General features: G+C 49.1%; 1 protein-coding gene across 1 annotated transcript; it reads right to left on the reverse strand.

Annotated features, from left to right (window-relative positions):
* Window positions 1-7,443: 7,443 nt before the first annotated feature.
* On the reverse strand, window positions 7,444-12,064 carry LOC144153114 (endothelin-converting enzyme-like 1). The gene is made up of 3 exons (XM_077684772.1): window positions 11,991-12,064; window positions 11,175-11,439; window positions 7,444-9,126 (listed from the first exon to the last, which is right to left on the reverse strand). Exons 1-3 carry the CDS (start codon window positions 12,062-12,064, stop codon window positions 7,444-7,446), a joined length of 2,022 nt encoding a protein of 673 aa, XP_077540898.1.
* Between the last annotated feature and the right edge of the window lie 5,260 nt (window positions 12,065-17,324).

The raw sequence follows: 17,324 nt of genomic DNA on the forward strand, positions 1-17,324 counted from the left end.
AGGATACGTGGACGTAGCTGTGTGAGCAATGCTTGTAAACGTTGCGTGTTAGACGTCTTTGCTCTTCAGTTCGTGGCCGGCGCATGGTGTTCCCTTGCACTGGTGCCGAAAACTGCGCGGTGCCGGCACCGCGCGGTGCGCGATGTCGACGGGCACCGCGGCGACGCGGCGGTGCGCGACGCCGAGCTCGCCCAAGTTGTGCTATGGCAAGCTCGTGGTATGCGAAGTACTGCTGGTACTGTTCGTGGAAGCCTGTCCGAGCAAATCGACGATGACGCCAAGATGCATTATTTTCCACGCGACGACATGCAGCGCTAAAGGTGGATTGAGTTCATGCGCGGCGGCGGCCGCAAGAACTGTCGCCCAAGCCAGCGGGCTCGGGGTTGCACGGGTCACCTTGGGTGTTGGGAACTTTAGGCTTAGTATCGTGGCGACTATTTGATCGCTGATATCTGTACAACTGCGAATTACCATCCCTTACACAACTTTTCACCACACTATCATCCCCTTTTTCGCATATGGAGCTTTATTTTGGCAATAATTAACGGTTCAGCGATCGGTGACCAAGACATCTGCCGCGGCCTGTTTTGATTCTAGCGCGCAGGTGGCGCCATCTTTCGGCCGCTCGCCGCACCGCGGTGCCGGCAGTGCTGGGTCGGAGCGCCGAACCTCCGCTGCCGGTCAGCGTAGGCTTACCATCACGGCAAATATCTGAACGCCACTTTTAAATTCAGCGCTAATAATAACCCCTAGCACAATTTTTCAACACACTAACATCTACTTTCTCGCATGTGGAACTTCTTTTTCGCGATCAGATTGATTAGAAGAGTGGCGACAAGCTGTTGCTATCATGGTCTGCGCCGGTTCGAGCCGCAGTGATATTAAAAAACGGACGACGGCGAAGACATCGCCGGCCTAATCGCCTGGCCAAATAAAGTTGTTCTGTCTGTCGGGTGGCAGCGACTCATCCGAGTCTGACGATTCAGACGACATGCCGACTGCGCGGGCGAGTGCGGACCATGTGCAATCGTAGCAGACGATGCGGCGAACGCATGGAGGAAAGAAAAACGTCCCTGACGTCACGGGTGAGACCGTGACGTAAGGCTGGCCCGCTTGCAGGCTGGCCTTCGAACGGCTATTTTCCCGCGCGGCGACCAAATTTGAAATTGGTTGCAATAAATGTGCTATAATTAATTCTGTGTTGGCGGCTGACGGCTTTCGGTTCGATTTTCGTAATTACTGGGCCAATAGGTATTCTTTACAGCATAAAAAGTGAAAGGGAGAAATTTCGTGTCAGTACTCCTTTAAAATACAACCGAATTGGTATTCACCAATTTAGAAAACGGAGTCCCATTCGTGGCAAGCAGTGCGCAAAAGGTATCGTTTCTCTAGGGGCCAGATGTCTGTATGTGGTCTCTACATTTTTTTTTCCGCCCTGCAAACCAATCCTTGACGTATCTTTGCCGTATGACCACTTAATTCCGTCAGTTCTGGGTTACTCAGCTGGGGCTGTTCAAAAAGTTAAGCCGAGCGAAGAAAGCGCGCAGTGGACGCGAAGTAGCGCCAAAAGAAGCCCAAAATAACTGTCGCTAAAGCAGACGACAAAGCCGTCCCACCAACCCGCCCGCCAGTGCGAGCAGTCGTCTGCGTGCAGGGAACGCTGGGTAAAAGCGCCCTATCGCCGCGCCATCTACACTGTGCTCCGTGAGTGAAAAACGCCCTCCGCATCCCCTGCCGCGTTGGGAGTTTCTTGTCCCGCACGCCACGAAAGAGCCGTTGGCAGGTAGAGGTAGAAAGCTTCGCTTTAAAATATATTCCAACTAGTTTTCATTGAGAACGACGAGTAGACATTGTGGGGATCGCATTTGCTCCCCTCGCCACGAGCTCTATCCCTTATCCTTCTCAGTCACCGAGCGGCCACCGGACGCGGGACTTGGGGACCTGGTAACCAGAAAGATGGCGCGAAGAGACGCGGGTCGGTGAGGCGGCGGTGCTGTGCGGAGGCACGCGCGAGACTCGCATTTTGGTCCCCTGAGGGGCTGCTGGTGTGTGACCGGACGGCGTGGCTAAATTTAGATATTATGTGAGTAAAAAGTCCATGATGAAGAAACAAGCAGCGCAAGAAAGACGAAGACGAGGAAGGCTACAAACACAGTGCAGCGCTGCGTTTGTAGCCTTCCACGTCTTTCTTGAGCTGGTTGTTTCTTCATCATGAACCCGCACCAACTCGCCTAACTTGCCATCTTAGAGTAAAAAGTCCCTTCACACAACCGCAGTGTGCTTCATTCCTCGGCATGCCGTAGGAAGCGCGCTCACAACAGTTGATGTAGAAATGTTGATGGGCAGGAAATGGCGGTGACATCGTAAGGAAAGTCATTACAACTCTTTGTGGTCGGCATAAAGAAGGACATAGAAAAAGGGGTCATGTTAATGCGTGGTCGGAAATCTTGAAGTAGATAATTAGTGCGGCGGGATATGCGGGCTGGTGGAATAATGTAGGGATTGCGGAGCGGGCTGTGGAAAAATTTGCGCAACAGGCAGAGGCTGAAAATACGGCGGCAAATTTCATGGTTTCAAAGAGCCAATTCTTTTGGGAGTGCCGATACACTGGTATTATATGAGTACGGAGAATGAATGAACCTAGCTGCACGATTTTGAGCTGCCTCGAGTGAGTCGATTAGGTATGCTTGGTGAGGGCTCCCGATTGCAGACGCATATTCCAATTTAGACCGGACGAGAGACTTGTACGCCTGCAGCTTCACATTATCTGGGGCGTGCCGAAGGTGATGTTTCAGGAAACCTAGAGATTTGTTTGCAGATGATATGTTAGTAATTTGTCGATTGTGTCGAGGAGCTCCCCTCAAACAACGATATCGTCACTTGTTGTCCCCATTATAAACCGGCTTCAGCACTCCGGTTGTCTTCGAAGAACACCCAGCCGACAGTAATATTGCAGCGAAGCTGTTAGCCTCTCGTTGATCGGAAAGTTTGGTGTGGTAAACAAAAGACCCAGGCAGAGCCCAGCAGTTCTCGACCAAAACGCCGAGCACATGCGTGAGGCTAATCGGGCGTGCAGCACAGAGCTCAATATTCGTGTAAAGAAAAAAACCACAAAACGAGCATCGAAACCGCATGATGGATGATAAGGCGCCGGAGAACAATGGGAACGCCCCCTACCGCCCGTGTTTTGGTAAAAATTAGGTGCGCAGCTGCTCAGGACAGAGGAGGGGTTGACGTCATTAGAGGGCTAGCGCACGCGTCAGATTGGCCAGGACCCAGCAGTTCTCGCCCAAGACGCTGAGCGCATGCGTCCGGACCCACAATCTGCCGCCACAGAAGCCGACTGCATGCGTCAAGCCCGCCCAGACAACGAAGAACATTTCATACTCTCCCCCATCAACATGTGCAGTGGCTTACAACAGCTTCGCTGGACATCCACTTTCGCAGGGCCGAATGGTGTCGATTGATTGTGGGGTTTTACGCGCCGACGCAACGCAGGCGATGAGGCGCGCCGTAGTGGAGAGCTACAGATTAATTCTGACCACCCGTGAATGTTTAACGTTCGCCGAAATCGCATACACACGGGCGTTTTTTGCTTTTCTCCTCCATCAGAAAAGCGGCCGCCGCGGCCGGGAATCGAACCCGCGACCACGTGCTCACCAGCACAACGCCTTAGCCACTGAGCCACCGCGGCGGGTTCAGCGGGATGATGTCATTCTTTTTTTCTTTAACGTATCCTCTCGATTGATTTCTCCCAATAATTCCTTCACTTTATGCTGAAGTTTGTATTGCTCTTTTCTATTTCTTTTAAAGTAAACGTCACCAATGACGCATCTCTCAAACTTCCTTTGCTTCTCGCATACATTGCCGCTTGAGACGACATTCACCCAAGCGAGCTTCCCGTTACTCCTCATCAGTCATTTCCTTTCAATAGCAAGCTCCAAACCGTCCCATGCTCTGATGCCTAAATAATCTCTGAGGCAGAGGTAAACGCCGCACTTGGTGGGTGGGGGACGCTCCCGGTCTACGTAATGTGCGCGAAGAAGAGCGCCCGGATACTTCCCCACAGCGCTTAAGTGCCCGCACGGAAGAAATGGCCGTCACCCTCCATTACCTCAGCTGGCGCAATTTTCCCCGTTGATGGACCCGCCAGGACTGCCGATAAATATTCAGCCGCATCCTTTCTGTTCCACCGAAGGGCGTTCGACCGAAGCTTGGAGAGGGCGGCTGCCGCTTTTGAAGGGGCCGGCAGCGGCATGGATATCGCGAGCAAGGAACCTTTCACCTTTGGAGACCTGGCTTTTAGCTCTTGAATACGATTAGCTTCGCACACTTTGAACAGGTCGCAGCTAAAAGCTCCTTCCTGGGAAGACTAATTAGCAGGAACACTTGTGAGGTGACGTCCGCGAGATAATCAACCTCATATACTGACGAAAGAAACGGTGACAACGTCTTTTGTGAAGATAGAGAAGATATACTATCTCTAAGAAGCGGGGATTTATTTATTTTTGCTTCGGTACATCGTGTCTCGAGCAGTGAAGGACGTACAGGAGCGGTCGGAGGTCGATGGGAGAGGCCTTCGCACAGCAGTCTATTTAGTTAGGCTGCTGCTGCTGCTGATGATGATGATAATAATAATGATGATGATGATAGGCTAGCCTCAGCAGAGGCTTTGGTAGAAAAGAGAACACTAGTAAAAAAGATAATTCACGCAGCATACATACATAATTAATGACGCAGTTATTTACAATAATTAATGACAGTAACTGTTACATGATGCTTTGGCCACGGTAACCAAAGTGAGAATATGTATTCACACAACGCAGACAGCGTTGCTCTAATTACAAACAACACAGCACAACGCAAAGGCAATTGATCATGGCGTAGAAGCGTGTACGCAGGCTTGAACTCTACCGCTTTTTTGGTCCCTGGGCGAGCAGTGGTGACTCGAGTTTTGCTGCGCTTCCTACGGGACTCTGGACAGAAAAAAAAACTGTAGTTTTTAAACAGCGCAAGTAACTCTGGAGTTACTTGCGCTGTTTAAAAACTACAGTTTTTTTGTAGATAACATAAGGCAAATGAGCATATATCTGGAAAGATATATACTCATTGGCCTTATGTTATCTACATTTTTCTTTTTCTTGGTTTGGAGTTCTCCCCTATCTCGCTACCATTTCCTTTATATTTTGATTAAACGCCTGCGTTAGAATTTTCTCATCGAATGATATTTCTAGCATTTCTTTTCAGCTCATTTGCAATGTCTTTGTTCTACCTTCTCACTGCTGTCCCCGCAATGTCCTACATTTACTCCACGTCACTGTAGTTATCCACATCTGGTGTAGCGAGCCCCCTGCCACCTGCAGTGCAGGATCGGCCTCACCACAGCTCTCTCTCTCTCTCTCTCTCTCTCTCTCTCTCTCTCTCTCTCTCTCTCTCTCTCTCTCTCTCTCTCTATCCATCCATCCGTCCGTCCGTCCGTCCGTCCGTCCGTCCGTCCGTCCATCCATCCATCCATCCATCCATCCATCCATCCATCCATCCATCCATCCATCCATCCATCAATCAATCAATCAATCAATCAATCAATCAATCAATCAATCAATCAATCAATCCGTCAAAAAAGTGCAGGCCTAACAATTTCAGGGTTAAAGGGACCTTACAGACAAAATACAAGTTTATTTGACTGAAAAGACTTCGTGATTAATATTGACCCTATCCCTTGTCCGGAAGCGAACGATGCTTTATTCATTGAGAAAAAATCAATTTAACCTTGACTCAAACAAGGTTTATTCATTATAATCATTAAGTTAAAAATTTTATTATCCCGCCAAATCGTGCATTTTCGTGACGTCGGCGATGATATCACAAGAACAGGTCTTCAAGCGAAACCTAGTGAGCCATTAGACTTGGTAGCGGAGACTGCCGACCCTTGTTCACTGTCATTCCTCCAAGAAGGCGCCACCATACTGCGCCGGGCCATTTTCTGGCTTTTGTTTGTTTTTGACCGTATTTGCACCAGGCTTTTTTTTTTTTTTTTTTGTTAAGGTAGAAAATAATCGTTTCGTGAAGCATGGTGTTTGCTCGACAAATATGGTCATGCAAGAGACCGTCGCTTACGCCAATGGGCCAGTACCGTCTGAGACAATCCGAAAGTGCCGCACTGCTGTGCAGCTAAAACAAGCATAGTGCGCGCAGTACCTACAGCAGTAAGCATCGGTATTTCTATAGTTGCATCTAATTTCATAACTTCCACTGTTTCACCCACCATCCTTACTGCCGTAAAAGAAACGTTCCCCAAATTTAAGCGCGAATAGCTCTTTCGGCAAGCCCTGCCTAATTTGAGTTTGCTTTTGCCCGCGTCAGCCAATCGAAGAGCTGGGCATATGACATCATAGGTTCTGTTGCCGGGAAACGAGCTAGTGGTTCGCACGGCCATTCCCTTTTTTTCCTAATTATTTTGTTTATCAGAGCGAAGTTTACGTTAAAAGTGGTGTCAGTATGATTCTAAAGAGGCAATCTGTCGAATGAACCAAACTTGTGTTTTGTCTGCAAGGCCCCGTTAAGGCAGCGCAAGGTGGACTTCCTGCAGGAGATGGTTTCGTAATACGATGTGTTAGCAGCGCTTCGAATCTGTGTAGGTGCGGAGTGGATAACTTTAGAAGGTTTCTGAATCATTGTGCGAGAAGGTAATTCTGTTCCGCATACGCATTGAATGCACAACCCCACCTTTGTGAGGGTGGAAACTGCCAAAAAATCAGCCGGCCTTCAACATAACCACAGAAGGCGCCCTGCTTTACAAGGCTTGGGCTGTAAAATTACACAAAATTTCGGCATCCAACCTCGATCAAACAAGCGTTAATTTCTAAAATTCTACACTCACGCCGTGCTATTTCAATGGTGTTCACGTTTCATCTAACCATACAAAACTGGCGTAATGCCTGGAAAGGCGCGATAGTTCGTAATCATTTAATTACTCCAGGCCGGGGAACATATTGCGTATATTTTTATAGGGCACGCAAGTGAATTCATAGTCGAATTAAAATCCTCCACACAGTCAATGTCCAGGCAAGGTGCGTTTCTTTTCAATTCATTTGACAGTAGGAAACACAGAGCAACGTTTGTAAGTATGTAAAATTTCCTATATCGCCGTTACTTGAAATTACATTCATTTCTAGAATTTTTATACATTCTTGAAGAGAGAAAAAAAATGTTTGAAAATAAAACTCATGAGCATCACCGAAGTGACGAAGGGATATAAATAAATGTCAAATATGAGGAAGCATATAACTTGTTTGATCAGTCGTACCGTGGGTGCAAACCGAAGTGAAAAATACGGTATTGCAACCAAAAGAGCTCAAAGAAGAAAAAACAATTGCGGCAGCTGAAAAATACTGCATAATCACAGTATGGCATGGGGTGGATCTCGGTATCCCGCAGGACGCCTTAGAACGAAGTGGTCTCGTGGAAAGAGCATCGCATTTGCGGGCTCATGGGGGCTCCTCTCGAACAGTTGAAGGCCTTCGCAAAGTGGACGTTGTTGGACGCGGGCAGGTTGCACCGCTGCGCGAAGACAGGGTAACGGTTCCATTGGAGCGTGGCCGTGTAACCCCCTGGCGCGCAGAAGACGAAGCAAGAGGCGATGAAAAAGAGCTGCTCCCTCGTGTATCCCAAGACATCGGGCGACGCTGGAGGCAGCGTGCGGTAGGCCAGGTACGCTTTCTCCGTTCCGGCCGTGTCGGTGAACGCCTCGGCCAGAGCGTTGTTGCTCTGCACGTGGTCCCCGGTGGCGTTGACCAGCTGCGCCCGGACACATTCGAGCAGCGCCAGGAAGCCGGCGAGGGAGCGCGCCGTGTACCAGTCGCCCCCATCCGTGTGGCCGCTCAGAAGCGGGTCGAGGGCGTGTGTCAGTTCGTGGCCGAGCACCTTTCCGATGCCGCCAACGTTGAGGGGACTCGGCACAGACAGCGACAGGAACGGAGGTGCCAATATGGAGTCCGGAATAATCATGATGTGCTCGAATGGTTTGTAGTAGGCGTTCACGTTCGCCATATTCGAGGTAGGCACGTCTTCGCGGTACACCGTCACGTTGACATCAGCCACCAGGAGGCGCTTGAGCTTGCCCGAGCGGCGCCACAGCGCGTCCAGGAGCGAGCGCATGTACGGCTGCCGGCCGAAGTCGGGCAGGTAGTCGTAGAATGCGTCCAGGGCGTCGCTGTTGTTGAGGTGCTCGGGTGCGACGATGATGGAGGTCAAGTTGGACAAACGGGCCGCCGTGGCCTTGGCCGTCGCTTGATCCATCCAGGACTGACCGCCCAAGTTGCGCAACGTCGCGTCGCGCACACTGCGCCAGATGTCCCGGGTCAGCGAAATGGCGTCGGCCATGCGCAGCTCTTCGTTCAAGAACTGCCCGATGGCGTAACTAGCGAGGTCGTTCGTGAGCCCCAGACACACAGCGGCAGACATAATGAGAGCCGCGTCCTTGTGCAGGCATTGCAGCAGTGGGTACGACATGGCCTCATGCGCCATCACCACCATGTTCCAGCCCGCGAAGAGGACGAGGTTAACGTAGGCCTGCGGGCGCGCTGAGATGAGAAGCTCCCGAATGAAGCGACCACTTCCGCTTTGGGTGAGTATTTTCTCGTCTCCCTCGATGTGTCGGTCTGCAGGAAGGTGAGCGTTAATAACGTGCAGCCATGTTTGGACTTCGACGAACGGAGCAGTAGCGGAGGCCAGCTCTCGCAGCGTGACGTAGTGCCGGGGCGGTCGGTTCAACGTCAGATAAGTATTGAGCAACGATTCGAGCTGTACGTACACTGCGTGGATGCGTTCTGCCGCTTCAGCAGCGATATTGCCGCTCTTGCGTGAGGCTAGCGAGATGCACGACGCCACGACGTCCAGCTCGAACACGTCTGCCTTCGTCTCGTCCCTCCAGTGGGCGATGATAACATCGAGGCCGAGCGCGTAGCGGTTGCCCGCACTAAGGCAAGGAGTAGCCGTTAATAGGAAGGGTGTCGGAAGGCCGTAGTCGAGGGGAAAGCCAAACAAGAAGTCGATCAAGTCAAAGTCTTGACTCAATGTCAACGAAGGCCACTCGAACTTGAACTTGCGGAATACCTCGAGAAGGACCTGCGGCCGAGAGCAAACGGGAACAGAGCGTAATGTGCGTACGGAGCTTTGTTCAGGGTGTTTGTGCCGATGCCATGATTAACTTTGCAGTAATGTAGTTAGCAAAATAACCAAGGTCTCTTGCTCTTAGAGAGGAATGGATAACAATGCAAACTACTATTAAAGCAGGTGTTATGTGTAGTAATAACCAAGTTAACACACATGTGCGTATACTACATCTGATCTTATTCTCCGATCCGAATGTATTGAACGCCATTGCTGGACCTGGGGTGACCAGCAATGACTCCACTCAGCTTATGGGAGTACTAGGTTGTTTGTACTCCATGATTACTCCGTTAAGCGCACACAACACAGCACGCGAGAGACAAAGACCAGCGCAACTTACAACTGAATTTAATAACAACAACGGGACATGTGAATTGAAAAGAAGGACACCCTCATATGAGTGCAAAGTTTATCCCGTCACTGCGCAGCCCACCACACACCCGTTACAAATGCATATGATAAATGCTTATTTAAGAAGGCCAGCTCTTTCGAGGTCAAAAATATGGACGTCGTACCGACCCCGTCACCTACCCGCTGTATTTGCCCGGCTTCAACAATCGCGCGCCTGCGCTGATCAGCGTCTCGAAATATGATGGAGCACGCGTCGTACAGAGCCTCGCAATCGTCTCACTCTTGGCACTGGCTGGCTTGTTCAGTACCTTGTTCAGTGTTCCCGTGAGAGAGTGTTGAGGCACCATCCCGTCTGGGCTACGCATGCTTTTTTACAAGTAAGGGGCAACTTGTAGAGCACCCCTTCAGCGCAACGCACGTACTGCTTCTGGTGATTAACCAGGCACTTGTTTTTTCCTTTACTCCGGGGGCGCGTTTGGCTGCAGAGACTAGGCAGTTCATCAGGGGCCGATATGATAGCTTTCACGCCAGCCCTTCTAATAATCATTTTTAAGGTTGTCCGATATGCGGTGCATATACGGAATGCATATCTTTGTCTTTCCGCAACAAGGTACGGAAAGGCAAAGGTAAGCAATCTAGTATTCATTGCCAAGAGTGCGACGATTGCGAGCCTCTGTACGATACGCGATCCATCGTATTTCGAGACGCTGATCCGCACACGCGAGAGATTGTTGAGGCCGTGGCTGTGTCAGTACAACGTCCATATCTTTGAGCTCAAATAAGCTTGCCTTCTTGGATAAGCATTTACCACACATGCGTGTATGACGGGTGCGTAGTGGGCTGCGCAGTGACCTGATCAACTTTGTAGACGTTTGAGCGGGTTCTTTTTTCATTTATGTGTCCCAATGTTGTCATTAAAATTCAGTTGTAAGTAGCGCTTGTCCTTGTCGCCCACGTCCTGTGTTTCTTTGCTGCGCTTAAAGGAGTTATCATGACTACTACTGAAGGTAGAAAATAAACATGCCTATATATTCTGCTCACTTCTCATCCACCACCGCAAGCTTCAAGCAAGCATTCTAATTTAGAATTACTTGCGCTGTGTGCCATGCAAACCTTTCAACACTCTTAGATCACAACAAAAAAAACTCAAGGGTTTCTCGCATAAACGATTAATTGAGGAGCCTGGTTCAAATATGAAGTTTCCCAGCGCAGCTGCTTAGGTTTCATTGGGCTGCACACATTCACAAAAAAAAAAAAAAGAAACGATTGACCAGGGCGCAGTCTAAAGGAGTGGACATCTTGCCGGCCAGCAGTGTCTATGTGGTTGGTGGTGGGAGCGGCTGTGTCACGTTTGACGCAACACTATACCCCCTGCCCTCGTTTCCGCTTCTGCTGCTCCGCGCCCTCTCTCCCATGGCGCTGTGATACACTAATACCACTCTCTCTCCCTATACCTTTCTCCGCTGCACAAATTCCACACCGAACACCGACGCCGCCCTTGCCCCCCTCTCCCACTCCTGCGCTGCTACCCGTATTTCCCTATCCCTACCCGTATTTCGGTAAACGTACCCCCCCTGAAATAACTGCGCGGGGATGCATGGAGGGCCAACAGATTCGCCGTAAAACGCGAAAAACTGTTGTCACTCCCTCACCCGGATGTCATCGCGACGCTCTTGGTAGACGTCGTGGCAGCGCTGGTACGACTGCACCACCTTCCTGACGGCCACCGAGGTTGAAGGGTGGGCGGGGGGCCTCTGCTCGAGGCGGCGGTACAGGAAGGCCGACATGCGGGCCTGGAGCAGTGAGAGCTGGCCGTTCGACATCGACGGGTGGCTGAGCTCCCAGCGGCCGCACACGTGTTCGAAGAGATTGTCGCACGGGTCCACGCTCCGGTCCATGCTGGACAGAAGTTCCTGCCTGCGAGCGCAGGCGGCCACCAGCGTTAGCAGCCGGAAGCACAGGCTTCAAGCCAGGAGTGGCTCGATGTGGGAAAACTAACACCCGCCGTGTTTTCAAAGCCAAGGGAGTGGGCTGACACACCGTATAATGACGCCATCCCGATATTTTCGGATGTGTTTTATAGCAATGTTATCCGCGAGTGGCCTTCTGGTTTCGTGAGAGCCGGAGGATTTGGGCGTATCATTACTTTTTGGGTTTTGGGTATATAACGAGAGATATTTCTTCAGTCCCACTCTCCAAACCCGGCCGCTTGGCGGAAACGTTCAAATAGAGAATTGCTGCTTTGGTAAAATGCGAGTACATGCTCGGATGATAACTATTATCTCGCGTTCATAATTGATTGTTACTTGCTGTGCCATTCTCGGGTCCACACGCGAGATATCTGAGTGAGATAGCTAAAAGAAGACAGACAGCGCTGCGCTTGGTGCTTCCCGTGTAAGTAAAAGTAGGGCTTCCATCTCCCGAGAGAAAGAGGGTGGAGAGGGACAATAACTCAAAGCCTCACTCACTCGTAGTCGAAGCACTGGGTCGGGTGGTCGCACCAGGGAACAGCGAGCCGCGTTACCTTCTGGAGCAGGTACATGACACCGCCGTAAATTAGGCCAAGCACTAGGATCATGAGAGGGTGCGCAAAGTTCATCGATGAGCCCTTCAAGAAGAGAACGCAACGTTGAGCGTGCACCGCGAGCGTCTTCTTCTACACCTTCGTAAATGGCCCGTACGTGCAACGAGAAATTGCCCAGAACTACTGGTGTGGCGCTTGCTAATTTCAAATTCCTATTCCTTGTTGATTCATCTGAGACATTTGTTTTGTACCAAGTGGGCGTTGAAAGGAGGAACCTGGTGGGGATATGTGTGAATAAGGAAACGGAGTAGTGTTTCAGAGCTAATCTGTTTACCTCTTGGAGGCTCGCTAAAAGGGTTCAGCTTAAATCGCGGGTGACTCAGCTTGAAATAGAACGGAAGATGATACGTGTAACGTTGAGGGACAAGAAGAGAGCGGAGTGGGTCAGGGAAGAAACGCGTGTTAAGGACAGATTAGTAGAAATTAAGAAGAAGAAATGGCCGTGGGCAGGGCACTTGATTCGGCGAAGTCTTACGTGATGTTACTCACCGACTCCTTGTCCGTGTGCATGGCTCTCTCCTCAGAAACTTTACATCCTATTCTCAAACCTTTTTGTTCCTGCGTCCCCATTCACGTGAGGGAGATTCGGCTCGTTTGGCTGCCCGGCCACTGTGGGTTAACCCTCAATGAAACTGCTGATATATTAGCTAAAACAGCTTTCGCTTTACCGATCGTCGAGGTTCTTCCCCCGTTTTCTTGCGTGTTGTTGGCACGTTATCGCCAATACCTGTTCAATCAAGATGGCTCCGATCATGGTCTGAACACTCCTCCCGAACTTGAACACCTCAAGCACCGCTGGAAGAGAAGTTTATGCCAAACTCGCTTGTGCGAAGAATTGCTGACTTCTTTTCGTTGTGGTGTGCCGCCACTTAATCGGTATTTATACTGGGCAAATCTGATAGCCTCCCCCTTGTGCCACTTTTGCCAAGAAATTGAATCCGAAGAGCATTTCTTTCTTTTTTGCCGCCGATTTTCTAACCATCGGAGAAGGCTGCTGGAGATTCCCCTGCTACGGCTTGGACTGCCTTTGACTGTACCGGTGCTTTTGTCGTTTGGGGGGACTAGGCTGGGCCAAAGCCATAGAGACGTGTGCAACGCCATCCACTCATTCATTTCGGAGACAGCTCGTCTGCAGTGTTAAAAACATTCCAATTAGACTGACTTTTACTATAGTTTTCCTACTCTTCTCTCTGCTGTTTTTTCGTGTGTTTTTTTTCTCTCTCTCTCATTAACATATACCGAATTATTTCTTCTGCTCCATTATTTTGCCTCGCATGATTCATTGTAATGTAAACATAACTCTTCTTGGCCAATCCCTCTATAAGTGAAACTTAAGCGCGAACAGACACAGGGACGAGAAAGGCAAACGACACCAGCGCTTACTATCAACTGAAATATTTATTACAATCTTTCGCGCTTAAAGTCCGTTCGCGCTTAAGTTTCACTCATGGATGTTCACCAACTAGCTCGTCTCTCCATTTTGCGTCAATCCCCCTAAGTGGGTATGCGCCATTTTTCGGGCCACGAGCCCCACCACCATATAATGCGAAGGCAAAATAACCGTTGGTCTTTAAGGGTAACAGACTGTATCCCTAGAGAAGCCAAGCGAGGCAGGGGGCGGCAGTAAGTTAGGTGGGCAGATGAGATAAAGAAGTTTCCGGGGATAAATTGGTCGCTGTTAGCACAGGACCGGAATAATTGGAGACTTATGGGAGAGGCCTTTGCCCTGAAGTGGGCGTAGACAGGCTGGTGATGATGATGATGACCTCAACGGCAAGATAGTGTCCGCATACCAAAAAATGATGGTGATGATGATGATTATGATGCCCTCAAAGTTTTTGGCACGTAACCACAAGCGGGTATTGGCCAGGACTAAATACCTTATACTGTAATTCGTGAGGCCCTCAAAAGACTAGTTTATCTCTGGAACGACAGTGGTCGTAAAATGAAAGTTCTTTATGATTAAAACCCCAATTGCCCATTAATTAGCAAGCTTCAGCAATTCAATCGACCTGAAGCAGAAGGAAAAGCTTCAATTCAATTATATATATCCCTTTTCGCATACAAAATCTCCGAGCAAGCTGTGCGCCACATCCATCGGGCTTCATCTTCCTCGAAAGAGGCGGAACAGTGGGCAATCTGATTCTATACGCGATGCCTTCTCTTTCGCTTCTTGAGCATGAACGTAGCCCACAGGGGACCGCCTCCGCATCACCAAGCTCAAGGAAAAGTCTTTCGACGTCTTTCACCGGGTGGGTAACCTAACAGCAGCACCTGTTATTGATTAAAGATTTCATTTATTAATTCATTCATTCAACAAACTCTTTCTTTCCCCGGGATTTTTCTGACAATGTGACTAACTGTGCCCGTTTAAGGGTATCGACATTAACAAGTATCCACAGGTTGATGACTGAGGCCGACGTTGCTTGGCACGTACTTAGGTACAGTCGGCCGCAAAATTTTGCGGGATGTGCAGTGCGTGGCGGAGCAGCGCAAAACTGCAATGCTGCGACATCTTCCGCCTCAGACGGCCGGGTCGAGGCTCGCGAAACTTGCTCGCCAGGCGCGCTTTGCGCATGCCTGTTTTTCTTTTGTTATCAGGCATCTCGGGTCACTCGCTTCCCAGTGACATGCCTTCAATATCCTCGGCAGCAGCTGTGGCGCCGCGTGACCATCGTAGCGGGTCTGCCTTACTGGTGCAACACATCGCGTAGCTGGCACCCGCCTTTTACGAGGTGATCAACCTTGTGAAAATATAAGCTATCTACAAGGTCATGGGCTGGTCGAACATCGCAGTTATAGAGCTGCCATAAGCTATAGGTTCTGGCGGGAACTGCGTGCGTTGACAGGGTGACAGAAAAAATTCGCGTCAACAAAATTCACGACTGCGCCAAAGCCAACTTTCTGGTAAATGCTCTATGGCTCAAAACTTAATGTAGATACCTTGCAAAAAAAATTGGCCGCGTATCTGCTCCTTTCGTTGCAAATGTCGTCAAAAGACGATAGTCTTTGTAGACATTTGCCAAGGAAATGCCCCCCTTTGCTTTCCCGCTCACCTCTCATGCTGTTCCTGTACCGTCGCGCTCATCCCAAGGTAAACACACTGACGGTTTTCGCAAGGTGATTTGAATTTACCAAGTTCCACTGCTGCAGGCCGGGTCCTCGATGCCAGCGCTGCAGTACGGCGGAGACGCGCGTGAATGGAGATTGCCGACTACAAGGTTTATAGAACCGCGTCGCCGTGCTTCACGTGCGTTCCAAGCAGAACGTGTAACCTAGCTAGTGGAACCTTTCGTTGCTTTTGCCGCGTGATTTTTCATATGCCGCCAGGAGGCGGCGGTTTTCTGCAGTAGATGTAGATTATCATTTGTTGTCGAAAAACCAAGCATCCATGAATTTTTTAATAAAAGAACACTGTAAATATTTCTTGTTTACTAATTTCCTGTCTTATATTTGCGTAATGTCTTGTTCTTGTTGAACAAAGTTGACAAGTATGAACATATAAACCGGGCTTAGACGTTTACATTTGGCTGTGAGTATATAAGACTATAGCGCAGTAAGGATTTTACTTAGGCCGGGTGGCTTAATCGAGTTACAGACAGACAGACGGACAGACAGACAGACAGACATACAGACAGACCACAATTTCTGGGTTTAAGTAGCCCAAGAAAGACTATCGTCTTTAAAAACTCCCTCACACTGCAATTGGCCGCTAGGACGTCAAAATGGCAATGAATTACTGAGTCATCACTGCGAACCACTTCTTTCAGCGTCCGCGTAATTGAAAGGAAACTGGGAACTCTTACATCTATAACAGATATCCGATTTCGTACTCAAGGTATTTCCTCTGACAACGATAATGTGCACCGGTTGTAAATGGAGGAACACACACTTGAGCTAGTTGAAAATAAAATAATTAAAGCCGTTCCACTCAACGCGAAAGGTTTCGGAAGTGCAGAGCAGTGATTCGCCATAATGGGCTATGGCGCCGTTATCCATTCACTCTTTCCACCCATCACACCCTTCGTCGCCCTGTCTAATTCCCCACCTGATGAATTCAATGGAGGTTTGTCCGGCGCATTTCAAATTTCCCGCCTTCGCACTGCTTGCAGGGCTCGCACTGCCTTAAACAGTGCAAGCGGGGGTTTCTTTTTTTGTTGCTGACTTTTCATTCGGCACGTTTTTTTTTCACTTCTACTGCAACTTTTTTCCGCTTACTATCGTAAAAACCAACCCAACGAGTGTTCCTAAGTGAATGCGGTGCTGTTTTGTTAATTGCATTTGTTTTGCCTCAATTTTGCCTGCCGTTTTCTTTGCGCTAAAGAATGGGGAGATGTATGACAAGCGCCAGCGGTTCACGAGTTTCGAGCGATTATGAATTTGACTATATAAACCGCTTGTTTGTCGGAGCTTGTGTGGGACGCCGTGACGACGGTACTCCGTGGGGCGATCTACGACGACAAGGGAGCCCCCAAAGTGCTCAGTACTTAATAAATAAAATCAGTACCCTTCGTACTGTGAAAAAGGATAATCACCGGAGCTGGAAGAAGTCCAAGATGGGCATGAAACAAAGAAGTTAATTTTTTTTTAAATTGCAATTGTGGCGATTTTAAATTGGATAATTATCTTAATAAAACTTTGACGGACTAGAGCTTCATTTTAGCGGACAAATGTGGGGCTTTTCGTTTTTCCCATGCAGAGAATCCTATGTATTGACAGAAGAGGCGAATTTCGCAACATTTCCTACTACACCGCTAACTAGGTAATTATTTAAAATGTCAAGGAAACTCACCGTAATGTTAGACACGCCTTAACAGCTAATTGTAGTGTGAACTACGCAATTATGAAAAAAAGCTAAGCAAAATATGGCGTAATCTTCCAGCCGTTTTTTCTGATTAAATGGGATACAATTTGTTTTTGAATGGTTACGACAAAACAGGGGTTACAGCTGTTTTCTGTAACCCTAAACCCTCCGTAGACTGTCATTAATAGATTGACAACAGACGGGTATTCTCTAAAGTCTACATCTTTAGTGTGAGCTAACGGAATATGACGAGTAGCTGGAATTCAGCTGGATAACAGAGTCGTCCTAGCGGCCAACTTTAGTATGGCGTTTTTCCAAGATATCTACATTAGGTTTTGTGCTAGCATTCACCAGAAAGTTGCCTTTGCCGCAATCATAAATTTTCTCGACGCCACTTTTTTCTGCACACCCTGT

This window comes from Haemaphysalis longicornis, unplaced genomic scaffold, assembly GCF_048455015.1.
Source record: "Haemaphysalis longicornis isolate Haplotype H1 unplaced genomic scaffold, Haemaphysalis longicornis Haplotype H1 scaffold_9, whole genome shotgun sequence".
NCBI lineage: Eukaryota > Metazoa > Arthropoda > Arachnida > Ixodida > Ixodidae > Haemaphysalis > Haemaphysalis longicornis.